The sequence below is a fragment of the Epinephelus moara genome, chromosome 17, assembly GCF_006386435.1.
Source record: "Epinephelus moara isolate mb chromosome 17, YSFRI_EMoa_1.0, whole genome shotgun sequence".
Lineage (NCBI taxonomy): Eukaryota > Metazoa > Chordata > Actinopteri > Perciformes > Serranidae > Epinephelus > Epinephelus moara.
Genome location: NC_065522.1, coordinates 12,291,519 through 12,318,668, shown reverse-complemented (window position 1 = coordinate 12,318,668; position 27,150 = coordinate 12,291,519). Strand labels below are relative to the sequence as shown.

General features: G+C 42.9%; 1 protein-coding gene across 8 annotated transcripts in view; it reads right to left on the bottom strand.

The window, feature by feature from the left end:
- LOC126403921 (sodium/potassium/calcium exchanger 2-like) overlaps positions 1–26,864 on the bottom strand; it is a 58,948-nt gene extending 32,084 nt beyond the window's left edge. For 3 of the 8 annotated variants that reach the window (XM_050066753.1, XM_050066757.1, XM_050066758.1), the window contains exons 1-4: positions 26,365–26,864; positions 24,186–25,262; positions 1,117–1,165; positions 60–168 (exon numbers count right to left, since the gene is read on the bottom strand). In XM_050066753.1, coding sequence (XP_049922710.1) covers positions 60–168; positions 1,117–1,165; positions 24,186–25,087 — 1,060 coding nt within the window. In that variant the 5' untranslated portion in view covers positions 25,088–25,262; positions 26,365–26,864. Of the gene's footprint in view, positions 1–59; positions 169–1,116; positions 1,166–24,184; positions 25,263–26,003; positions 26,162–26,364 lie in introns of those variants that run through there. The other 5 variants (XM_050066755.1, XM_050066760.1, XM_050066756.1 and 2 more) reach the window with 3 other exon arrangements.
- Positions 26,865–27,150: the final 286 nt, after the last annotated feature.

Below are 27,150 nucleotides of genomic sequence, written 5' to 3'. Positions count from 1 at the left end.
CATGATATGAGAAACTGATCACCGGAGAGCTCTGTGTGTAGTTCGTCTGACTGTCTTACCTTCACTTAAAGGGTCCAACGTGTGAATCATCAGCTGGAAAATGCTGTTCCTCATCAAGCTGTTGTGCAGGGAGGCGGAGCTACCCCCCCTCTGAAGCCGAGGCCTGGCCTGTGAGAGGACAAACAAGGTGTCAATCAAAGATCCTCCTGCCTGGAATGGGAATTTTTTACCTATGACGGTTCCTAGTAGCAAAAAATATTTTACTTCAGTCCAACAACTAGTTCTTATTTCTGTCATTAAGCACATATGCTGATATTAACATCATTCTATCAATTGTAAGCACTTTACTGGAGCCATTTCTAATCCAAGCTGTTTGGAATATGATTCCCTAATCCTCTTTTGCATAAAACCCCTAAGCGGAACCTGCAACCCAGTAAAAATCATAAAATGCCTCAGCTTCTTAAAAAATATAAGCCCTATGGGTTGAGACGGGCATTCACAGTTTAAGTGGCATGTGAGTTCTGTCTCCCAAAACAACCCCCGCCAAGGTCACTCCAGCAGTTGCAGCTGAACCCGAGAACTGTGGGAAATTAGGCACCGATGCTGGCGGCAGCTGTTTGGAATGCGTCCGCCTTTGGCTGCCCACAGGTGACGCGTAGGCACAGGAGGTGTCAGGTACTAATTCACAGGCCCATATGGGTGTGAGCGGGAAGGCGAGGGAGACACATAGACTGGCTTCTCGGTGTAACCCTGAAGATTCTCCTTCTGCTGCTCTCTTTTATCTGCTTCCTTTGCAATCCGGATGAAAACACAACACTCTGTTGTGCTTTTTGGAAGTATAAAAGCATTAGAAGAGTCTGCCATTTTCCAAACACATGCTCCTTCCTCAGTTGTCTTTTGCATGCTGCGTACAAACTGTAACTGTTGGAAAAAAAGGGTTTCAGAAAGCAGACGGAGCTACTCTCTGCACACAGGGAGGCTGAAGGTTACAGATAACAGTGTACATGTCTTGTTCACAGTATGGTGGGAGAAACACAAGTTACACTGCTACGTCTACACAGAAACAGGGACAAACACAGAAGCAGACGGGAAGAGTGTCAATCAGACAGGACCTACCGACAACTTGCCGTCATCCTCCGGCGCCCCAGGACTTGCCTTCTCATCCAACACAGAGAGAAGAAGAAGTAAAAGGGGGGAGGGGGAGAGGGAGGGAGAGAAAGAGAAAACAGGACATTGATGTGAAGCATGCCGCACGCAACCACACAGACAGGACGAGAAAGACGAAAGAGACATTACAGGGGTGGTGATGACTGACTGTGATGTCAGTGGACAAGACTTGAGGGACAGATTCCTCCCCGCTGCTGTGCATGCCTACTGTGTCACTCACAAGCTGTGCAAGACTGGATTGTCTGCTTGAATATTCTTGGAATTCAGTCAAAAATATCACTTCAATTTCACTCGTCTGAGTGAAGGATGTCAACTGAAGAACTATCAGAACTTCTGACGTATCTTGCTACTCACTCTGTAAAAGTAGAGTGAAGTAATGATGAAAAGGGTTTAAAGGAAGCTACTGTTTTCACTAGAGCCGCAGAAAAAATATAGTCAGCCAATAAATTACCTCCATGATGTCTTTTTTATGGTAAATATGAAGCTATGGCCAGCAGCTGGTTAGCTTAGCTTAGCACAGAGGTTGTAATCTAGCAGGGGGAACCTCGAATAGGGCTACTGGATGATTCGATCTAAGGAGCCTGATTTCAACGCCAATCTCCGAACTGAATCGTCCCAGTGGGAAAGTTGAGTCATGAAACAAAGGATTCTTCCATGCGGGCTACATGGGGGTACTAAATGTCTGATTTACCATAGATTTGCTTGGTCTTAGCCTTTTTTGGAATACATTCATAAATCTGAGCACTCACACAAGAACGCAGCACGAGCAGTGCACTAAATATGTTTCTCTTTATGACTCTTTAAAGGCCTTGACACACCGAGCCAACAGTCAGCCATTGGTCAATGTCGGGCCTTCAGTGAGCGTCTGTCACCTCAGTTTGTGTGGTGTGAGATTGAAACAAACTTGTCATGTAAGGTAAGATTATTTTTTAGCCCTTGAGGTCTTCGCCAGAAACTGTAATTGTTATATTGCTTATGTGCTAACTGGCTAACTAGCATCTTAAATCTGTCCTGTCCGTCTTCCTGTTTCCCTTTTTGAATGACAAATACAGACACAGGCGTCACGAGGTGAAGCAACAGTTGGCTTTCGTCGCCACAAGTTCTTTGATGTCAGTTTGGTGTGTCTGGACATTAAAAGAAAGTCTGTCTGTCGGTCTATTAATCTCCTCTGCTCTGTTTCAGAATGAACAGTACCACATGTAAAACACACCACTACAAACAGCAGAGCTGAATGGAACATATCCCACTGTAAAACAAGTCCTTGTGCCAAGTCAAGATGATAAATTGTTTCATTGAGTGTTTCAGTTCTTTTGTCTGGCGTGGAAAAATAGAAACCAATGTTACAAATGAGAATATGGATCAGTGAGCAAATAACCCCTAACAAACACATGTTGATGATCAGTCGTCAATAGGCAAGACCTGACTAGTCATATCCGATGATGTAAATTCTTAGTTGGGGACAACCCTAGAAACAGAACAGCAAGCCTGGCTCTGTTCAAAGCCACCAAATCCATCTACAAGCACCTCTAAAGCTCACTAATCAACACATTATGTTTTACTTTAATAGAAAAAACATGACTTTAAGTTAACTAACTGTGACCCTAGTGGTCTAAAAACTCTTAAAACTTTGTCCTGCAGGTTCAGTCCTGCCAGTTTTAATGTGATAACTTTGCCTCTGAGAGTGGGCATGTGCCAGATCGAACCAAAGACTTTTAACAATCACTCAATTCTCTGCCATCACTCTCAGCGGGCCTATCTGGCATGTGCAGTACTGTAACATCTATTTTTGAAACAAAAGCCTCTCACCAACTGCCTGACTGAACTGCGCTCACTTCATCTCCAAAAATGTGCGTGTGTCGCTTAAGGCCTCTGTTTCTAGGAACAAACACAAAGCTTTTGTTCAGATCTCAGCATATCAAGGCTTTGTTTCGCAGCCTACACGGCGTTCAGACAAAAATGTTTAAATGTGAAGTGTGGAGGCACTGTGTGTGTGTGTGTGTGTGTGTGTGTTGATAAAGTGCACAATGCCAAACGAAATGCAGAAATTATCCAGTTTGATCTTGTGAGTGTTTAAAAATTCAGGGCAAACGTACACATTTTGAGACACGGCCATGGGGCTTGTCAACCCAGTCATTCATTTGCATGCTAAATGACGCCGCACTGCACTGAATATCAAATCTCTTGATCTCGGCGCAGGGAGGAGGAGTGTGGTGTCAACTCCGGTTCATGAGGTGAAAGCTTACACGGGTGTTAGCATTCATCCCAACAGATTTCAAAAAGAAAATTTAATTGTTTATCTTCTGTTTATTCGCCAAAATTATGAACTCACTAAATCATATAAAATCACCTGGGCTTGAAAGAACTTTTAATGGGTCTCATTTTGCAAAAGTCCACCACTGCAGTCACTGTGAATGTCAGTACCCGATGTGTCCCACTGTTTCTGTTTAACAGCCCATAATTTACCATACAATAGGTTTGCCTCTGTATAGCTACAAAAAAATTACAGAAACGAGGGATCTGAAATTAAACATTTGCCAAAGCAGAAGCTGAGCTAATCCTGAGATTTTCCACAGAACTATTCAACTATAACCTCATTTTTTCCCCCATTTCATATCTTCAGGGTAATTCCCTGCACACTCGAGGTATAATTATTCTATTTAACTCCCTATCACCCTCCTCAAAGCCAAAGTCAGGAGGGCTAGGAGAGAACAGGTGAATGTGCCAGATAGAGATTACGACGTGGGTCGCTCATTAAGCCAGCGTTAAATATTATGACTAATAATCACATAGGGAGATTAGTATGTTCTCTGGAGTTTGTGTGTTCACTAATACCGGCGGCTCTGCCTTCCAGTTCTTACGTAATGTCACATCAGGATCATTCTTGGAAGAGGATCAGCTGAGGGAGATAAATGTCCCTCTGCAGCCGCATGCATGTAACGCCATGTTACGGAGAATTATCGATGGAGAGTGTGACATCATGCAAAAGCGCTTCCGCTTTCGACACTCAAATTGCCCACAGCTTAAAGACGGAGGGGGGGCGTTACTTTCGGAGGAATCTGAGCACATTGGTGGAACGCTGAGAGCAGAGCTGGAAGGACTGACTTTCGAACATCAGCGGCGGATTATAGGTCTTCTCATATGCAATCTGAGTGCACAAAAGGGGTCTATTTCTGGATGAGTTTGATTTGCATTTCCTTTATGCTTCGACATCCAAGTCAAATTACACAGGAGAATAATGGCTTCTTTTTTTTTTTTCTTTTTTTTTTTTACACACTTTCTCGTGTGCAAATGGCAGAGTGTGATTAAATCCATCATAGCTGTGCTTGATCCTTCAAATCCTTCATATACCCTGGATATATAAAGAATTGTGATAACAGCAATCAGCATTACATTTCATAAATCTTATGAGCCACTTTCCATATCACTTTGATTTAATTTCCTTTTCAGCACTGCTAGGTTTTCTGACAGTTTGTATGGAATTGAATTTCAAAATCTAAATGTGGATCATATGAAAGTAGGGACCATCATCTGAGATACTGGGACCTCATTACTGAAGAATAGCCTCACTGCTTGTCCTATCTTCCTATTACAGAAGCAATTCCAAGAGGTGGGACCAAGTCGTTGTTTTGAAAGTCACAAGTAAGTTTCAAGTTTTTGCACTCAGGTCCCAAGTGGAGACTAAAAGGTCCCAAGTACAGTAAAGACCAACAAGTTCCAAATCAAGTCCAGAATCCTAAACTTTAAATTTTTAGTCTTAAACAAGTCATAATGCACTCTTTACTAAATGCAATGCAATTTTAACAATAAATTTACGAAAATCATGATAGCGTCTTATAATTTGTATTTTTGTTTTAGAATAAGTTTGTTTAAAAGCTACTTAGTTGTTAAGCTAACATTAGCTTTGCATTAGCTTGCTAACTATGCTAATATTAGCTTCGACTTACTGTTCTTTGTGCACCTTCAAATGTTGAACAAAGTTGGAAGTTGTTGCGTCTCTGTCTGTATTTTTCAACCCACATGTTTTGCATACTGTAATTTGTTTTTTTGTTTTGTTGACCACCACAGTTTTTATACACAAACAAAATTATCTTTGGTATAATTTTTATTGGTGTTAATACGTTTCTGCTGTTGAGCTGCATGCTGTCATCTGTTTTTTGTTGAACACCACATAGTTTTTGTACGCAAACAAAATCATTTTTGGTATAATGTTTTTCCAACTGGTGCTCACAAATGTAACATTAGCTCCTCATGGTTCTCTCCTGCAACTTGACTGGAGGTTGTTGGAGTGGTTCAAACAAAGTGGATTAATGCTGCGTTCCAGGCAAGTTTCTGAGCCCGTAAGTCACCACTTCAAGTCACGACTCACGACTTCATAGCGTTCCAGGCAAGTTACGCCAAACTCTCAAAGCAACATGGCGGACCGTGCGGGGTTTATGTTTGTTTATGATCACTTCTGTCACCAAAGGGGCCAGTTCCTTGCTCATTTGAGCGAAACGGAGAAACTGCGCATAAGGTCACAGATGCTATTATACTTTTTATTTTACGTTATCTGTGTGTTTGGAAACGTATATTGTATTGATTTATTCTTGCACTGGAAACCAGCTGTTAGAGCGGCTGCCAATAATGCATTAACATTAGAGTCATTTTATGTCTATTTCTCACTGTGTATCACCTGCATCAACACCTCATCCATAGGGCTGCCATTGTTGTTTAGAGGAGTAAGGTAATTGGTTTAGAGGGCTGTGTGACGTCAGAAAGTGTAACTGGGAGTACATCGATCTGGTACGAGTTCACAGGTGGTAAGTTACGGGTTTGACTGCTGTTCCAGTGCACTTTCACGGGTAGAAGGTTGTAAAAACACGAGTTACAGGTTCCCTGGAATGCAGCATAAGTGTCAGCTTGTTGGGAATGAATAGTTTTAATGGAAGATGATTCAAGAAATGAAGGGAAATCAATTGATCCATGGCACAATTTTTAAATAGCATACTTTTTGATCTTTGGGCTTGAGTATTTTCAAGTCAAAAGGCTCAAGTCCAAGTGAAGTCGAGTTGCAGGTCTTCTTTTTATTTTGTCGGGTCTAAAGTCATCAAATCGGCGACTCAAGTCTGACTCGAGTCCAAGTCATGTGACTCAAGTGCACACCGCTGGCAATTCTTAAACTCAATGCTGTGTCCTATCTTATTTCAGACCTCCTATCTTACCATAAGAAATAATAACTATACCTGTAAAGTTGATTCTTCAAATGGCACTCCAGTATTTATGTTTAGAATGTACCGGTAGGCTTCTCAAGATGGACAAGAAATAATATAAACAGCTCTCTGGCTAGCTAGCTTGCTATCATGGACAAAAGGGCATTCAATTAGCTATGAGGAATCAGGGGCAGTGACTGCGTCGGTGGAGGAGACGAAACCCCACGTCTCATTATTTTTCATTTTAATTAATTCCAATTAATTAATCTGAATTATTTCATGTGATTTAAAGAGTATTGTGGTTTGGGTAGCCTTCAATCATAATATTTCAGTGTTCATGTTGTTTCCCCATTTTCATTTTTGGGGGCTATTTTGAATTTCAGACAGGGTCTATGCCATCGTAACTTAAGATCTCAAACATGGGAAATCTCTACATTAGATGCTTCTGAAATAGCTAAATTCCTATGGTGGGACAAGACAGGAATTTCCCCAAAATGAAGTTAATCAACATGTTTCTGTAACACCAAAAATCCTAAATGTCATCCTAAACTAAGATAAGATAGCATTTCAGACTTGGGAAGCTTCTGTAATGAGGCCCCTGCTTCTCAGTGTCACACTTGGTCCTACTGTCATTAAAATACACCACTTACTGTTATTTCCAAAGCAATAAATTATCCCTTCAAGACTCAAGTGGCATCACATAAATGTTTTGGGATTCTCACAAGTACGGCACTGAATGAATCATCTCATTAATACAGTGAGAAAGTTGGACAAGGGAATTAATGAGTGTGATGGAGAAACTTTTCAAGTATCTACTAACCCACACACACTTTACCTAAGTTAATACAATACAGAGTCGGAACTTAATTTTGGCGCTTTAGCTTTTGTTTTTTGGTCGAGGTAATTGAAAATATTCTGACATCTGTATGATAAACATTAAGCTACTTTTACTATAAATGACAAGCAAGCCCAAAAAGGTTCTTTACAATGAAATGTAGTGGTTGTCAAAATGTAATGCTGAGAAGAATAATGTGTACAAACCAAGAGTTAAACTAGACAGACCAGCGTGTTGAGACAAAGGTTGCTTTACAGTAGATGTGACATTCCTTGCGTGATAACTTCTTACATATTGAAGCTGTAGTAGATATGCTATAAATAAACCATCTGTGAGCCTGTGCATGTACAGATATGTGAAACCCAGACTGCCTGCCGTGTAAAGCAAACTTGCAAAGTGAAATCTTGCACTGCTCCAGCCGTTTGCCTGCACATGCTTACAGTAGGCAGCCTGTCTGTCAGAGCATGACAGAACACCCTTCGAGATTTGTCCATCTAGATCCTTCGTGTTAAAGCTAAACTGTTGAGCAGCACGACTGAGCGCCAGCTCCTTCTCTTCCCCCCCTTTCCTGTTTTGCCTGGAGACGATAATGATGATCTTCAAGGAAAGGAGGGAAAAGATGCACAACAAGTCAAGAAGCCATCCACTTGCTAATTAGTAACCCCTTCATTTTTCTAACAAGCAGAACTAATTACAGGAGCTGCCACGACGCTGATTTCCCACAAGGCAGTGCTCACCAGGACTAAGCCAAAATTGCTTCCTCTTACTCCCCTCGCTCCTCCCGTGAACCAATGAGACTCAGGCTTTTGGGATACAAATAGGGGAACAAAAACTGCAGTGTCATTTTTGCAAGTGAATGTAATCACCAAAAGCTGGGTTTGATCAGGAACAAGTCATTTCCCTATCAGTACTCCATGTGCTCGTAGTGTAAAGAGTGAATCCTGAGTCAGTAATAATGTCCCAGAAGTGATTTATTCACTTATTCAGCACACTGAATGTGCAACGTAATGTTTTAGGTGGAATAATGACCTCCTCCAAACCTGATCAAATCTGTAGTTTGTCGCTCCTGTCAGATCAGAGCTGGTTTTGATCTGCGGATGTTGTAAACAATAAAAGGCTGAACAGGGTTCTTTGTTTTTGAGACTGTAGCAAACGATGAGCAGAAGTTTCTTCCCGGAGTCTGCATTTATATTCTGCAACGCGTCCACTGTGCTCCTGCTGCAGCACTCTCTGCCCCAGATTTTTTTTTTTTTTTTTTTTAGCTGGCCTCTTCTGTTTACCTGCATGACCTAAGAGTTTTTGATAAAGTTATTTTCTTGTCTTTTGTTTGGCTTCAGCTGAATCAGACCTGGTCTTACTGTCTCATCAGTTCGTGATTCATTTTACAGAGAGCAGCGGTTCTCAGTGGGGATGATCAGACTGAACTCAATCATTGACAGTGGTCCAAATCTCGTCGCCCAGAGGCAACGGGGCAGTTGTGCTTTTTCCAGGTATTGGTTATAGGAATAACATGTCAACACTGTAGCATCCACGGTACTTTCCAGTTTTCTCAGTATTGCTGTCTCGTTCTTGATAATTCTGCCTTCCACTAATGACGTATTCCTAGGTACAGTTATTACTGTGAGGGTTTCTTTTCCCTCTCTCTTAGTTTCCTTCTTGCCAGTATTATGACTTTGCAGCATCAATGCATTAACCCCGGATGACATTCTGGATAACTTCACATTTCTACCATGCTGTCCATATAAATACACACAGACAGACAGAGTCAGAGATACTAGTGCCAGTTCCTAGATGGGACTACAAAAACTGAGCCACCAGAAGCTGAGAGGTTGAGACATCTGTGCTCCAGTTGCCCGCCAATGTAAACTGAAACCAAGACACAGTACGATGCTGTATTAAGTTTGCCTGGATTCGGAGATCGTTGTCAATGTTATTAGTGAACAGGAACTCACCCATAACATGATGAGGAGCTCAAAGTAATGGCAAAGTAAACATGCTTGCTCTGCAAGCTTGGCAAGTTTTACACTTCCCAAACCTAATATGCAATGCCGATCTCTGAACAGCTGATTTTTCTGTCAATAAAAATGAAACCAAGAAACGAAAACATTTGATGGACTGAATGGTTTTTAGATGCACAAAAATTACAGTGAACTTTTGCGCTAAGTGTGTGTTCTCTAACCTGTACTTAGCTAAATTATCTGTAGTGTCTACTGACAGTCACTTTCATTAATATTTCAAGTCTAAAGATCCAGCTAATTGATCAGTTGTTATTTGGACCTATTTTAAAGGCTTAGGGTGGTCAACAAATCCCAGTAGAAGAGCATGACCAACAGTTAGTTCATCACTCAATACTTTCCGTTTTCCCCAGCCTGTCTGCCGGCCTTAACCCATTCATTCCCTTCACAAGTCTTTAAAAATGACTAACAAATATATAGTTTTAACTTTTAAAAAAGCTCAGTAATTTACTGGGCATGATAGTTTCAATCAAATGTAACACAGACAAGGGTAAACAGTGCATTTGTTAAGGACTGTTTTGACCTGCAGATTAATACACATTTGGTACACGTATACAGATTTTTTTTTGTAAAAGTATACTTTTTCTCTATGTTTTTGCCTCTCGTCCACACGCTAACAGAGATTTTAGGAAATGATGACGGAATCTCAATTTGCGCAAGACCACTGTAATGTATTGTAGAAACAACAATGACAGACTACCGGTTTGCTAATGTTTTGTTAGCACTGCTTGGTCTAATGACTACTTCACACTAGGGGCCGTTTCATAGTCGACGCAAAGGCACGCAAACACGAATGCATTTGGACGCATCAAGACACACTGGCTGCCATGATGTGTGCTTGCGTCTCAAAATGTGTTGTCCATTATTTTGATACGCGACGCGTGTAATACCATGCGTTGCCAGCTGGGGTGATCATGCAAGCGACGTACTTGAAATTAACCACTTTTTGTTATTCACAGAACGGAGGCATCTGCTGCACCTAATGTTTTTGCACCACCTCAGCATTCACGGTTTAAAGTCCGCCAGAAACAGTGGTTTTGGATCAGGTTTTGGGATGGCAACAATGGGATTGCTGTTGATGAGGAATGGAAGGAGAACTTCCACAGAGCATCATCTTATCTTTGAGTGTGGTTCTTCATCCTGAGGAGATTTCCAGTAGGTGTTCTGAAAAAGGTAACATTAGCCGACTACCTTCATGACGAAGGGAGACAGCTGGAGAGAGCTAATGGTGATCAGTTGGAGTTGTTTTTGCTCTCTAGTGTGGACAGACATACTTTGGAAAACAAAGGTCATGTGGACAGAATTATTTTTTAAAACTGAGGGGGAAAATGTCAGTTTAAAAAAATATCGGCATATGTGCAGACAGTGTAATTTAGTTTTAAGACAACAATGAAGCTCGATGGTACAAAGGATTACGATATATCATGCTTTGGATACGCAGGCATTTATTGTCATTGGGATCTATCTATTTTTTGGTTTCAGTCTTTTCATTGGATTTGTTGATAATAAGAAAAATATAGATTATCTCCAGACTTAAGCTCAGTTTTATTTAGTGTTGCAATGAAATCCTACTAAAATATTAATTGACAAAGCCCACATCGTCAACAGATTCTGATTTGTGGTTGGGCGTCCAAACTAGGCTGCAACTATTACTTTATGTCACCCCATTCACATAATCCTGACCACTGACTTGCTTTGTCATTTTGTTGCATTGTCAGCAGGTTAGCAGACAGTCACCTCCTATCTGAGGCAACATGCACACACAGAAGACCCTTATCTTGGAGAGGAGGTGGAGGTGGAAGTGTGCAGAGCAAGCGTCGTTGCTTGCAAGTCATGTCAGCCAGTCACATTGAATACAGATGGGGTAATATGCTGATTGAGCCCTTTCAGGTCACCTTGACGGGCTGGAGTGGGGGTGGGTTGAGGGGCAGCCTCGTGTATCTCCGTCCATCACTGATGGACATAACAAGTGGTAACCCTCTTAGACAAGAACAGAGGAGAAGAGGCTTTCAGCAGATTCGCTGAGCACCAGAGCGTTTTCTAATTAGCTCATTAGACAGTCTGATTGCAATCACTTCCATTTTAAGAGTTTACTCTCTTAAATTCAGTTTAAAATTCTCTGTGGTTATCTGCGTGATGTCAGGTCTGTCTGCAACTGTGGGATCTATAGACCAGCACTCGCCCTGGATTTCACAAATTACGGGTATTACATGAGCCACAACTCTCTGGGCTGATGTAATGTTCAGCTGCTGCAGCTTAGCCAGGCTGATGTTGAGGGTCAGAAATCCCCCCAAGGAAGGAGCTAAGTACGTAAGGCCCGCCGGTCCTCGGCCACCCCCGACCATATGCGCGGCTTCTGTCTCGCTGGGTTGTGTGTGTCATTTCATACACCAATGAGATAGGGATCTTGGTGCCCTTCACATGATGCTTTTACAGTGCAGTTACATTAGCTAATTCGACCCCGCTTTCAAAAATAGCCCTTGATCGATCAGGCTTTCAGTTTCTTGCAAGCCTCAACGTTTCACCTTCAGGCTCTCCCTTGGGGAAAAGGGGGGGGGGGNGGGGGGGGGGGGGGGGGGGGGGGGGGGGGGGGCGACAACAATCTCTCATTTCAAGTTTTCCAGAAATTCTTTGTATCAGAGGCCGGCATTACTAAATCAGAATACATGTATGCCTTGACCGTCAGGACCTTGAGCCACTGACTTAAATTGGCAAGGATCATATGTTGGGAAAATAATCATCAGACGTGTCAAAGATTATAGTGAAATAAAAATGTATACCTAGGGTGATCTGGTGATCTGAATCCCTGCAACCTCAGGAGCTAAAATTACCCTACGGTCCAAACAATGGAAAAATCAACTAGAAATGGCTTCAGATGAAGACAGCAGTTACAGCTGGAGCCAGAGCTATTCAGACTGTCTAGGTCACATCAAAATACACTCTCACTAAGCATTAAAGACTAACAACATTAATGATCCAGATCCACCCCTCTGTGTGGACCATCTCATATGGCGGCTTTGAGCCTCTTTGATCAACTGTCTGTGTACCCTATTTCAGGAAACCACCCTCCACTTGCAGAGTGACTTGGGCTCCATCCCAAATCATCTCTTTAACCCTTACACTTGTTTCAGAGTTAGTTTTAGTGTGAAGAGTGCTACGAAGAGGAGCAGTTGAAACTCTCAAGTTGGCATGACTTATACATGTCACCAAAAACAGAACCATAAAACACCAATGAAGACTGACAACAAGCAGATCGCATTAAGCAGATCGCATTAAGCATATTGCTGCATTGCTGACTCTGTCTGACTTGGCTTTCCACAAGGTATTATGAGTAGCCCTTGATGCGAAGAGCGATGGTGAAAATTGATCCCACATTTCACATGAATGCACAATAAGAAGGGGATGGATTGAAGTTGAAGGAAAAGAAATGGACCACAGCATCGCAACCACTTATATTTAAACGTGTTCAAGACCAGTGAGGTAGCTGGTGCTGTCCATGGTCCTGCACCGCGAGCAAAGACTGGGTTCAGTTTGACTAAAAATAAGCATGCAGTCTGTGATGAGCTGTAACTTAACTTTTCAAAGCACTTATGGCAGTGCTTTACCACTGGAATAAAATCAGAGAGATAAAGAAATGAAACTAACATATCGATGCATTCTCGTCCCCTCTACACTTAAATTCACCTACAGGAGTTTTACAAACAATACAAATTCCATTATGCCTTTTAAAACCAGCATTATCTAACACTTTATCTTCTTACAGATTCAGGGAGGGCTGAAACTATTTCCAATATTTATCTGCAGATTATCATCTTGATTATTCACGAAATAAAACCAGGGAATTTTGGACTTTTTTGACTTTAAACATCATTCTATTATCAAACTTGTTTAATCGATGAACTGTTTCTCACACTCTAGACTCACTGGGCTCTAGTTTCGCAGACCGGGTGCGGCGGGGGCGCATCGCACCTGCGCTTTGCCAACTGGGTGTGGCCAGGCGGATTTTGCAAGTTTGGCACACCGTGCGCCTGGCGCAGCTACTCCTCTTTCCCACCTCTGTCCCTCCTACCTGCGCAAGTCGGAAAGATGGAGGAGAGAAGGCATGGAGTGGGTTTTACACACATCACACCAATCAAATGAGCCCCTCTCCTGGCCTTTAAATGTGCCGCACGAAGGCGTAATGAGAGTTTACTCAATTCGCCATGGCAGAAGAGAGCAGCAGCGTCAGACGGCCAAACTTCTCCCAGGAGGAAACTGATGTTTTGGTCCAGGAGGTCCAAGCTCGCAGTGTCCGAATATACGGAACTGCGAGCAGACCTCCACGGGCTGATGATGCAAAGGTAGCCTGGGAGGAGGTCACCACAATTGTAAATCAATGTTGCGTTTCTCTCGTGCGCGCGCGCTCTCTCTTTCTCTCTCGCAGTCTCACTCTGTTTCTTTTCTTTTGACTTTTCTAAGATGACAGATGCTGAATATATACTCCCTATCTGATGCTGTGGCTGTTTGTGGTTGGCTGAGAGGGATGTGAACTCATTAGTTTGCAGCTGTGTTAATCAAATCAGGTTGGGTTTCCATTACGCGTGCCAAACGTGCCAAACGGTGCCAATCCCCTTTGATCTGACATCAGATGTGACGGGACAGTCGATATAGAGATACATTTATGTGCTGATTGCAGATAGTTGCATTGAATAGTGGTTTTTTGGGTATTTATTGCATCGTTAATGTGCCTGATATTCTGGAAACCTGCCTGTGAGGTTTTGGTGACGTGTGCGCACTGTCCGCCGGTCAGCCAAACTTCGGCTTACACCGGCTGCGCTCCCCCTGCGCTGACAGTAGACCTGGTTTCAGCTGGCGAGCTTTTAGCGCACCTTCGGCAAAGCCTTTTGGCACGAAACTGTCACTGCGCCAAGCTGGATCTGTCGACACCTCCCCCTGCTGTGCCGCCACACCCATCTCAGCGCACCTCGGTCTGCCAAACTACCAAACTGAGCGCGCCTCGGGTTGCGCTGCTCGAAACTAGCTCTGTGCGGGGTTCGCCACCCTACGCCACCCTGCGCTGCGCCGGGAAACTAGAGCCCAGTATGTTAATGCTGGCGACAAAAATACACATATGGAAGCTACCAACATCAGTACTGTAAAATTCAAATCACTGTAATACAGGCAGATAGGAAAATAGCAGCTTTTGTCAATCAATTTATTTGTCACATGAAATCATATAAAATACCCTTCAGTGAAATGCAAATTATTTCATATGCGGTCTCATTAATGCCAATTTTGCCAATTTTCAACCGGCTCTGCATCACAGCAATGTAGGTAGCATGTGTCAGTGAACTACAGTAAACAGCCCTCCATCTTGCCAGCGCCTGGATCTCCCCGCTCATTTCGCAACTCAAATCCGCCGGATGACACGTTCTGTATTAGGACACATAGTATAAAAGCAGATCACGTGCGAGAGATGCCTCTCTCTTTCTCTCAAACTTGGACCAAACTCAGATCAAAGTAAAACCAGGTAGTGCTGATCAAATACAAACCGAGAATCTGTTACCACATTGCTTATTTCTCGCCTAAAATGTTTTCCGAAACGCATTTTAACGTACTGTTTAACTGTAGTACAAGATTTTTGTTACCAGTGAGCTGCCATATTGTTTTTGGATGGGAAACTAGCATTACATCACTCACCAGTGGGAGCGTTTATTGGTCCAATATGGTGCGGTGTAGGTCGTTGTAGGTTTTCTACCTATTGAGCAATTAAATGCCACAGCCCTTTTTCTATGTTTTCTCTTTTCATGAAGCACCAATTTTAAAAGTATTTATGTTTGTCTACTGCATATACAGCCCAGTTTTATGAAAAAAAGTGTTTTAAGTGAGAGCAAAGTCAATGTACACATCATATAAGAGCAACATGAAATGAAGATTTCTCTGCAGAAATAAACTAAGAAGCCACTGATAATACGGGCAAGTACACATTTCTTTTTGTTATGTAAGCTGACTCATAATGGCTCTACTTTGCATGTATAATGATCTTTTTAGGGGCAAAAATAATAAGCTTCATTGCTTTGTTGTTTTTGTTTTGATAATAACACAGACAATAATAAGTATTATACGTAATGAGTGACAGGGTGACCTTCCAGCCATTCACAGCACTGAGGAGACCGTGAAGAGCCACTGTCCACTCTGATAAGAATGGAGCCAAACAGTGCGATAACCAATCAAGGACGACATAAAAAGCAGCCATCAGCACCTGCGATGCAAATGAGAACTTCATTTGCACGATTATTACCATTGAATGCAATTAAACTGAATTTGGACAAAAGCAGGGGCGCCGACGAGCGACGACACTGCCAAGAGAGCTCGCAGAATAATTGCGGACAACAAGAGAGAAGCAGGGAGAGCAGCAACTTTGGCTCAGCAGCCCGACACCCGAGTTCCCTACAACCCAACGCTGTGTGTTTTGATTGGCCCGTTACTTTATTCTGAACAATACCTTTATCTCTATTGACTGGTCTAACTGCCCAACAATAAGGTAAAACCTCCAAAACAGGAAAACTAATTACTGGCTCTACAGTAGCGCTCTCCCCCTCCCCCTCCCCCTCCTTAGACAAGGAGCCACAGCTGGAACGGATGATAAAACTTGGACTCCTCATCGTCATGGTGAGATCAAAGTCGCAGGCTTTCTATTTTTAAATTATTGGACTCTGGCTCTGTTGTTGCTGGCTGAGCTCAAGCGCCAAAACCATTCTGTTTCTGAGTAGGTATACGCTGTACGTGTGTGCAGACGCGCGTGCAAACCCATGTGCATATACATACACTGCGATAATTACATAACAAAGACAGCTTCAATTATTTACAGTTAAACTTTGCTCGATAACTCAGGCATCAAACCATCCATTAAACTATTTTTCTGCTACTTTCTGATATGTTAAACTATGCTTTTGTATTCACTGTAGAGAGCTCCTATTTGGTTTCTACCTACTGCCCAGTAACCTTGGGCCTGTATGACATGCACACAAGCATTATCGACTTCTACCTATTTTTCATTCAGTTTAAACCAAGGTCACTTCTACAACTCTCCTTTTGAACGATACAAACATGAAAACTCTCACTGCTTTCACAGTGCAAATCAAGGACAAGGGCGCATGCCATATAAATTAAACTGCAAGAAGAAATGACATTTTTTAAAGTTCAATCATAGTAGCCCACAATCTGTAAATGCCTACAACTTAAATTAGGTTTCTTTTGTGCAAACCACGCATGCAGACAACAGTTCCTAGAAACTAGCTTGACAACTGCTTTTATTACAGCCGAATCCGTTCAAGCCCAACGAGGCAATCTGAGACGGATGTAATTTATAATTTGGTAGGAGTTCAGCAGTGCACATCTGGATTTTGCTGAAAATTAGGTAGTCATAATAGGAGATAATCCCGTGAATACGTCACACAGGACAAAAATAAACAGCTAGTGCCGGAGTTCATGCAGGGCAGCCTGGTATTATAGTGTATGAGGTGGGAGCTTGCTCGGATTGCACTGGATAAAAATATAAAAAGAAACAGCACACTGTGCAGCGTGCAACAGCGGGTCTCATGTGTGAATATACAGGAGGTGTACAGCATCGCCACTGGTGCCCGCATGAATGTCTAAGTTCACAGGGAGGAAACACAAACAGTCTGCTCCCTGCACAGAACCCGCTTTGTAAGTGATCTTTGAAGCGCATCCTGATGGAAGATCTCGCCTCTGTGACGCTATTTATAGCTTGGTAATACATCAGAGGTCGCACCTTCCATCTCGGCAGAACCAACATCTGCCTCGATACACACTGGCTTATCCAGCGTTGACGGTAGCAGGCATCTAATGATGTGGTTGGTTGAGACTCTCTTTTGGATTTCTTACAATTACTTATTTTATGTGCTCATTCTTTTGCTGACATTACTTAATTCACTGAACCTAAATTTAGCTCACTTATACATCGGAAGATCCTATTTGCTCTTCATCTACCAGTTGTCCAGTTGTTTGTGGTGTGCTGTCAGATGTGGCCGCGCTAAAATGACAGAGTGACTTCATTATCCCCACTGACAAACTCGTCTGACTTTTGGTGTGTCACGATGATGGTAACAAGTGGAGGGGGGCTCGTCACTCCTCCGTCTTCCGTAAAACCGTAGCGCACAAAGTGCTGGCTAATCTGATCTGCCTGAGCCAGTATTTTCAAAAGCAGCCAGTCAGTCCATCAGCCAAACAATGAGAGAGACCACAAGATAACAAGATAAGCCTGGGCTGGCCTGGTGAGGTGGTCCTGAGGAGGGGGCGGCGGGGTGGGTGTGCATATGATGAAAGACCCTACTAATGCCATGTACAGCCAGAGCAAGCCTGCACTGCCGCTCGTAATAAATCTGACTTCATGCCATTTCAGGCCTAAACTGAGCTCTTTAAAGAGGTTTAGAGAGGGTATTACAATAGCTGCAAAAAGAAAAAGCGTTACAGATCGGAATGAAAAAATGCTACTTTTCCTCACTCACTGTGAAGTGTGTGGTTAAGATTTTTTTGCACACAGCAAGAAAAAGAAAAGGGCTGGACAAATGATTGCTTCAGTGGGACACCATCAGCATGCAAAGCCAACTGTAGCACACACACACACATCTGTTGCTTTTCCGGTGAAAAAATGGCTGAAGCAGAGCAAACCTCGAGCTAGTGATATTCACACTCCTCCATCTTGCGTTGCTGTGATCTTTCCAAGCTTCTGAGGCAAACGTAGGAGCCTCGAGCTCTATTGTGACCTTGAACTGTGTCTCTGCAGTCTGTGTGGCAAGGATTTACTGACTGTGTGAGTGTGAGATGTGCTCAGATGGGGCGGAAAAGGCACTGTGTGTTGTAGACCTCCCTCAGCCCTTCTTTATGACCTAGTGGTCAGTAATCGGTCCTTTGTGCGTGGGCCCAAGTCAATTCCCAGTCACTGACAACACCACCACATTAAGAAGCTTAACTGTAAGAGAACATGCAACAATTAAGAGCAACAATACAGTAAAATGACGCCATCTTTGACCTACGAAGCCTCGGAGCTCACAGGGCCAAGTTGTGTGACACTGTAGTCGCCCTTCGGCACTAGTGCAGAGAGGCGGGTGACGTGACAGATGTGTCAGAGTTACAGTAGCACGCTACATATATACTGCAGTCAAACAGCAAAAACACACCATCTATAGCCTCAAAATATCTCATCAAAACAGAATATTTTCAACACAACAAAGGTAGTATTTGTTCCAGACAGGGGCATAGGGTTTTTTCAACATTTTGGGGGACACATTAAGCGTAGGGTCTCCCCCAGGAAATTTGAAGCATCAAACACACACATTTTCTGCATTATTGTGAATTTTCAGGCAATGCTTTGTGCATTTCCTACACCAATTAATGATGGAAATGTCACGGTACTTCCTGCCAACCATGCATAGTTGCTTCATCCTCTCTCTCTGTTTTATTGCAGATTGCAGCTGTTGCTTTTGAAGTTGCAGTCTGCCACCACCTGTTGGACCTGTTGCACGAGGCACTGTTGTATCTATGGCAGCTTTCACACATGCACTGCAAACCTATTATCTAGACATTACTCAGGCGAGCTGTATGTGACAACGCAAACGTCCAAATCAGTTGGATCGGACATTAAAATGGGACTTTACCCCGCCAGCTTTCTAGTACAAAGTCCGTGCAATGTCTCTCTACAGGGTCAATTGAGCCCATGTGTGAAAAGCGCAGGTAACTGTCTGATGAATTCACAGCGAGCGAGAGGGTGTGTTGATGACACTTCTATCATGTGGCTCGCATAAAACCTGAATAAAACAAACACCCGTTGGTGAAGACAAACGGGTAATTTACATGGAGATGACAACAAAATGCCAAACTAAAGAGATGACAAGAGTTGGGAACTTCTGTCGGCCAACGCGGAAATTGTCAGGAAAATTCAAGGGACGACAACAGACTGTTGTTTGTGACCAAAATACAAACTGGCTATGTGACTATGGTGTCATCAGCGTCATGTCCTGCCTCCTGCACGCTCTACCCAGGCAACACCCATCAACTAAACCAAACAGAGCACTTCCAGAAGATGAAAACGCATCAGTAGTGTGCTACATGTGTGAAAGGGAAACTTCATCTCAGGCCTCTGAATGAATTTAAATTATTGAAGTCGTGTGTCAATCCTCAAAGACAGATTCTGATTCCAAACAGAATTGCTAAAAGTAGATGAGAGCAAGGAATATACGGCCAGTCTGCAGGGTTGCGTCTCATAGGAGGTAGAGTGGCAGAGGTGGCAACCTAACTCACTCGGCTAAGGCAGAGTGCCCTTGTTGTGAGATTAACAAGCAGCTAAGCACTCATTAGGTAAACAAAGGTATTAGGCACCAATCAGGCCAGAACTAATAGGTAAATACATCCTTCCAACATCTGTTTGGGTCAAAGATGAACAAATGAAATCACATATCATGCACTGGGATCAACTAAAGATGCAACTCTGACTCAAAAGTAGCAGAAATTGTCAAGTCATTTCAATTTTCTCGTCATCCTGCTCCAAATTTGCTCAGATCAGTAATTTTAAATTTTTGATCAGCTCATTGTTTTGGCTTTATGGCCCACAAACGTTGCTGTCTGTGCGTTCATAGCATCGTTCTTATGTGCTAGCAACTAGCTGGTAAACGTAGTGGAGCATTTAGCAGCTATAGAGACAACTATTTCTCTCAGCACAACTTCAGAGAAAGGCTAATGTTGCTCCATGTGTGCTGAACGTGTAAATAAGCAACTGTTAGCTAACATCGCAACTTAAAAGCATGGATGTGTAAAGATAACTGGATAGAGTATTGGAGGCAGGCCCTGTTCATTCATATTAAAGTTGCTCAATGGCACATGAATCCAAAAAGTTCAACTACCATGTGTAAAATTACCCATATGTTCTGCTCTGCCTCTGTAGAATAGGTGCTCTAGAGACTTCTGCTGACTAACTTCGAGTTTAGCGCTCTGCTAACTTGAATGTGGACAAAAAATGATTCAATTGTGCAGCTTTTCGAGACTTTCAAAATGTTATCTGACGGAATAACACATACTGTAGTATAACATATAGATAGTCAAATGAGTCATTTTGTGGAGGTTGTGACACTCAAAATCCACTGATTTACAGACGGCTCTTTTACAATGTAAGCCTAAAGGATAAAGTCTTTTTGGAACTTGTAATTTCAGCAGTTTGACCACTATGTCACCCTGCACTGTTCCTAGGAGCTTGTTTAAAAGGTGATAATATGTCTATATTGTGTTGACAGCTTGTTTATACTGCCCCCAAGTGGCCAAAAAAATCAGTTCATGCAGATTAAAAGGCCAGTGTGTGTGGGATTTAGGGGCATCTATTGGCAGAAATGGAATCTAATATTCATGACTGTGTTTTCATTCGTTTTTAATCAACTGAAAATAAGAAGCATTGTGTTTTTCGTTACCTTAGAGTGAGACGTTTCTATCTATATACAGGGCGGGTCCTCTTCCACACAGTCCACCATGTTGTTTCTACATTAGCCAAGAATGGACAAATCAAACACTGGTTCTAGATAGGGCCATTTGTGTTTTCATGCCGGCCACTGTAGTTCTCCAACATGCTTAGCACACAGGAGAAGTTACAATTCTGCAATCTTACTGCCGAATGCCACTAAATCCTGCACACTAGACTTCAAGTATAATTTCTAAACCGTCATATTTAGAGGAAAAAAATGATCTTTTAGTTCTCAGCATGGTATGGTGGGTGCAAGCAGAGTTCATTTTTCATCTCCACGCACTGGCGGCTGAGATTCTGCAACTTTGTGTCAAGTTGTCATCATCAGTGTTAAGCAGTTACAGTAATAGAGGATTTCATACGGATTTCAAAACTGCAGGCGCCACCAAGATTTACGGGACGAGCGTGAAAGAATCCACATGCTGTCACTCCTAAAACTCTGTGAGGTGTTGAACTTCCTCCCATCTGCCTGAAACATAAAGTTTGTTGTTGCGCTGAAAGCATTGTCCTTTGCCATCCTATTTTGCCGTAATTCCAAGTCAGTCTAAGTGCATGGCATTATGGAGCATTCACGGTTGTGTTAACTGGATTGAGAGATTATTGCAGATTACATTTGATGAGGCTGACCATTGAACTGCTGTGAAACAATGGCTTCAAATAGACCTAGCAACCACGCTGAGATCTGACAGTTCTGTTTGCGGTGTATTGATAATGTTACACCTTATCCCTGGGCTAAAAAAAAAAGAAAAGAAAAAAGACACCTCTGATCTGTCAAATGATCGAAAAGCGAGCCCTCCTCTCACCATTTAATGCTCTGCCTGGGAGCTAAGGCATTATTTTTGAGAAAATGAGAGAAACAAAGCCAGCTATTTTTATGTTACCAGGAGCAGAATAAACAAGTTTCACAAAAGAAACTTTTCATGGCAATAATAAAAAGAGAACGCAGTGCAAGCAGCTCTGTAGCGAGATGAAAGGCAGCGGTCGCAGACGGTACAAAACTGACTGATGACTACTAAATGCAGAACATCACACTGCTGCCCATGTTACTCTCTGAATCAAATCTTACATGGTATTTATAGCATGCATTGTTTATGGCCAACTGCCAAGAAACCTACGCACTTTTATCCTTAGGGTGACACCATAACACCGCTTCTCTTTTGCTGCTGACTGCCTGCGTTTCTGTCTATGGCAGCAATGTAACACACAACAGGGACGTCCCAATATCATAATGCACGAAATAATCACAGGGAAGCCCATTTTAATCAAGTGTTTAGTTCAAGGGCATGGCGTCAAATAATACCCTATTGTCCTTACAATGCAATACTTTACACTTCAACAGCACTGTGTGGAGGATTAAGGACACCTTGAAGCTCAGTCATGACGGGGAAATGATTAACTTATAAAAAAACAACAACACAGCTTTCCGTTCATAGTGGTGAATGTCGCTTAAAAATAGAAAGACAGAAAAGCACAAAACCAGACCCTCAATCATGTTTTGCAGGACACTTGTCCTTGGGCTCCTGTTTTACTCTCCATTACTCATGTATGAATTTACACACTCTCACACACACACACACACACACACACACACAGGGCTGCTAAATTGCCAATTAAATCTCAAAATAACACGTGTCTTGAAATACACATGTCCCCAAAGTGCCAAAGCTTGATTAAAAGAAGGATGTTTAGATGATTATATTCTAATAATATTTGTGCCTTTCCAGCTCCATTAACCCTGTAGACCCAGACTACAAAATAAATGACAACCTGATAAAATAAAAGCTTAAGACTTTAATTTTGCACATTTTTAATTCACATGTGTGCTATGTTTTATATGTTTTTTTAAAGCAGGGTGCTGAGAGGTGCAGCTGTGGGACTGTTACCCACAATGCAACAGAGAGGAGAGGCTAAATCTGCTGTAAGCGTCCTAGGAGATGAGACGTGATGGCGGGGTTTGATCGACTCATCTGTCTCGCACTATTTCTTCCCCCCATCAAAAGTTGTTTTTCAACACACACACACAAAGACACACACACACACACACGCACACACACGGATCTGTTGGCCAAAGTACCCAGAATCCATTGCAGCTCAAGGTCACCTGAGTCTTCTCTGGCACTCAGCCTGTGCACCTCTGTTCTCACTCTTTTCTTGCACTGGAGCCCTAAATCAATTTCGTATGATAGAATAGAAGCGAAGTAAAGAACTGCTTTCATGCTTGCTTTTTAAATAAAGACAATGGCTTCACATTTTGGGTTTGCACAGTGCGAATCAAATGGCGACTCTTCCAGAGTTTCCCCTCCGCTACATAGTGAAACCTGCCGTTTAAATATCCTTTATGTGCTTAAAATAAATCCCGATTTAATTAAAGCTTTACAATGCAACTTTCACAAAATTTCATTTCCATCTCATGTCACAAAGAAATCTAAATCCGTCTGGATAATCTCTACACCAGTATCAAATTGCACTGCAGTGTCTTTTGCCCTCGAGTGTCATTGAGGGGGCGAATGTTATGTGAAGTAACACAATGATTTCTGTGTTTTTTTTGTCTGTGGAGTATTCATTGCTTATGCCACTGAGCAAAAATTTAAATACTGAACTAAATGACTGTACATAAAGAATCTCCCATGAGAGCAAATATGGAGGAACGCACACATCCAACAAGACGACCGCTGCAAGCCTGAAGCCATTTACTACATGTGGTTCACCTCACTGAGCTGTATGTGGTTGACATGTTTACACAACTATTTAAACACAATATTAATGTGGGAAATCTTTAACTGGGAGGAAAAAATAGCTCTGGAGATTTTCGGAGGGATTTGTTTGTCAGACCGGGACACAATTTGTAGAGCTTAACCCAGAATTACACATTTGACTGTGTTTTATTAATCCCACAGAGGAATACTGTTTGCCAGCCCTGTGCAGCATCATTTAAGCCACATTAATGCACAACGGTCAGTTTAGTTGTTGACTCCATATTTTACACCCACTGAGCTCCTGTTATTTGCCTCATTCACAACTAATGAGCATGTATGCCATAAATCCCTCTCATGAAACATGAGTTTGGCATGGGTTGTTGTATATGGAATGGTCTAAAAGTGCGGGACATCTGTGAGACGGCGGTCTCCTTTGAAAATGCTCATTAGGTTGATGAGAACGAAAAGATGCATGGAATTTAAAGCACGTCTCCACAAACAAACTGGGTTCATCTTTGGCTCAACTGAAACAGTTCTCACAGTAAGGCTGACTTCATCACAATAACAAATCAGCTGCATGATATGTGTAAAAGGATGAGTTTGTGCTCCCATGCCAGAGGAGAAATGGAAGGTCATTTCTATCAGCCAAAGTGCTAGAACTCATTACTGCACACCTACTGTAACTTCCTTATAGTCTGACATTCCATATGAAATTGTATTTTTAGAGAAGATGGTGGTGAAGGAAAGTAATACAGATCAAGAAACCAACTCACCTTGGGTTGTACTTCTACTTCTACCACTTGGTTCTTGCTCATGCAATTTTTGACGAAGCTCTCGACTTTGCTGTTGCACTTCATGAAGATCACGTAGGTGGCGTAGGCTGAGAGCAGGGCGGCACTTTCCCACACGGAGATGAAGTTATCCAGGAAGAAGATTATGAGCATGATCAGATCCAGGATGTAGAAGGAGACGTCGCGGAAGAGCGGCCACCATGTTAGGTTGAGGATCTCCTTGGAGAAGATGGCACACATCCCAATCACGAAGAGGATGTTGAAGACGGCCGAGCCCACGATGGTCCCGATGCCCACGTTGCTGTGTGAGATGAAGACACCGATGATGGAGGTGAAGAGCTCTGGGGCTGAGCCGCCTGCCGCCATGAAGGTGGCACCCGCTACGTCATCCGAAATGGACAGCTTCTCCGTGATGACAGTCAGCGCTGGGACGAAGAACTCGTCGCACACTATGGCTAAGGCAATGAACATGTAGATCATGCCAAACATGTGGAGGAGCACTGCTCCTTGGCGCCTCTCCTCAAGGGTGAAAATGTCTGGCGGGTACTCCCCCTGGCTGTCGTTGCTATCTGCTGTAGATTTCATGGCTATTGGCATGTCGGCTGACACGTTAGGGTCCCTCTGGTGTTGGGTGAAAAGTAGAGTCCGGTGGGGGGCCGACTGGTGGAGACTCTCCTGGGGGAGCACTGGCTCGCTGATGCCCCCTGAGCTCCAGGTCAAGGCACTGAGGGAGACAGCACTTATGGCCACCAGGCTGAGGACGAACCCTAAGATTCGCACGGGCCTCAGCTTTCTCCGCAGACACCGGTGGGCCTGCCGCTTACAGGCAGCACCCACCATGGGCCTTCTCTCTGGTGAATCCATGCAGGGCTGATCTGAACCCATGTCTGTGCAGCTCGTGGTGTCCTCACTCTCAATGGCTGGGTAGGTAGAGGGGAGAGTGGGGAGCAGGTTTTACCGGAGACACTGCATGGTGCTTGTTTTCAGTTTCAAATCAGTTGAAAGGACTGTGGGTGCTTTCCGGGGTCTGGTTTGCCAAATGATGTCTTCATATTAGCCTCTGCGGGACAATGTCGACAGAATGAAGAAAACGAATTATTGAATCAGGAAATAAACTCAAGGTTGTAAAACTGACATAAAAATACAGGCTGTCTGGATATTGAGTAAACAAGTATTATTCTAAAGATTCAGCTTTGCCAGCATAAATAGTTTGATGTTACAAAGTTGATTTCTTAATCATCAGAGAGCTCATCTCTGTCAGTTTGACCTCCATCATGTAAAACATTTTATTAATAGACATTCTCAAAAGTGTGCTTTCACCGCTTTTCGCTTTCTATATGACATTGTAGACAGAGAACAGGAAATGTGACGCTGTACACCTTACTTTTCTTTATAATAATTAAAAAATATCATTAAAAACAGTTACATTGACCCATGATTGTTGCTGTGGAAAAGTTGGCCACAAATCAAGACTAGTATTCTTCATGACTACCAAACAAAAAGCTACATGTACTCAGAAATTAAAGCCAAACAGGAAATCCCCGGTTATACAGACATGCAAAATACTCTTTTTAAAATATATTGTTTATTTCTTGTTTTAAACGGTACTCAGTAAATAAAACTAAATAAATAAAAATATATAATGTGGAAAAATTAATGTTGAGGTCTTTAAACTCATTCAAACCACAAAATGCAGCACACAGTCAAGGAAACTTAAATGTGCAGATGATTCTGCTGGTGTAGCTATCAATTTTTAATTGTGACAAATTGCGATCGAAAAGCGGAAACCTGCTGTTTTTACCTGAGAAAATACCACGAAACGTGAAGGCCGAGGGTTTACGGACATCACTTGGCTGCAGTCAGTGAAAATGGTAAACGCTATGACGCGGCTGCTCAGGTAAAAGCACAGAAAAACACACGTCCTGTCCTGTTTGACTTCCCAATGGTGCACAGCCTGCTGCCTTCCAGCTGAACCGCTCATCTGAGGTGTCAGCCCAACTCTTTTCCCTGTCTGCCCTTCAATAATAATGCCTTCGCCCTTTCAGCTGGATCATCACACAACAAACAGCTAACCATCATCCCCGACCAAAACAGCCCCAACATTAGTTTCCCTGGCGAGGCGCATGACGCGTGGAGAGGCTGCAGACGGCGGCATGCCTTACCTTTGACAGAGGCGAGAAAACAGCCGCACGGCACAGCAGCACGTTGAAATTAGGAAATCCTCTCCGGTGCCCTCTTGCTCTCATTGAGCAAAAAATGTGACCGGTCTCCGCTATCCGACGACAGAGGAGGAGCTTTGGAGAGGAGGAAAAAAATGCTTTTCCAACTGCGCTCACCTCTCTCCCTCACAGCAGCAGCAGCAGCAGCAGCAGCATCCCTCCCGTCTCGGATGAGAGGAGGAAGAAAAAAAAACACCCGATCGAAAATACCTTGCTAATGTAGCAGAATATTGTGCTGGGCTGCGCTGACCACGTGAACCGCTCGGTTTATTAATAAAGCCAGGTAAGCGGCAAACGGCGCATCCTTCCCTGCTCGCTTCACGCGGTGGGGGCTTTGGTGATGTTGCATTTTGAGGGAGGAGTTGCCGTGGTTACACAGCAAAGGCAGTATTTCCACTGATTTCCCTTTTTTTTTTTACCCCTGTAATGACGGAACAGGTGGATATGCTTCAGCTCAGCTGCAGACTTGTGTGTACGCCTTAGGTCATTTCAAGGTTATATGCGAGTGATGGATCCCCTTTCGCAAAGATAACTGTCACGTGCAGCCTAAGGTGCAGCATCATTGATTTTCCCCCTACGTACAAACTATTCATCTTCTCACTTAAGCTGGAGAGTGATATTTCATTTTAAAGGAATGTTTACCATTTTGGACCTTCACAGCTGTGGAGCATAAAGACTGGTAACATAAGGACTGTCTTTAAAGTAATTAGGCCTATAACTTGTTTTTAC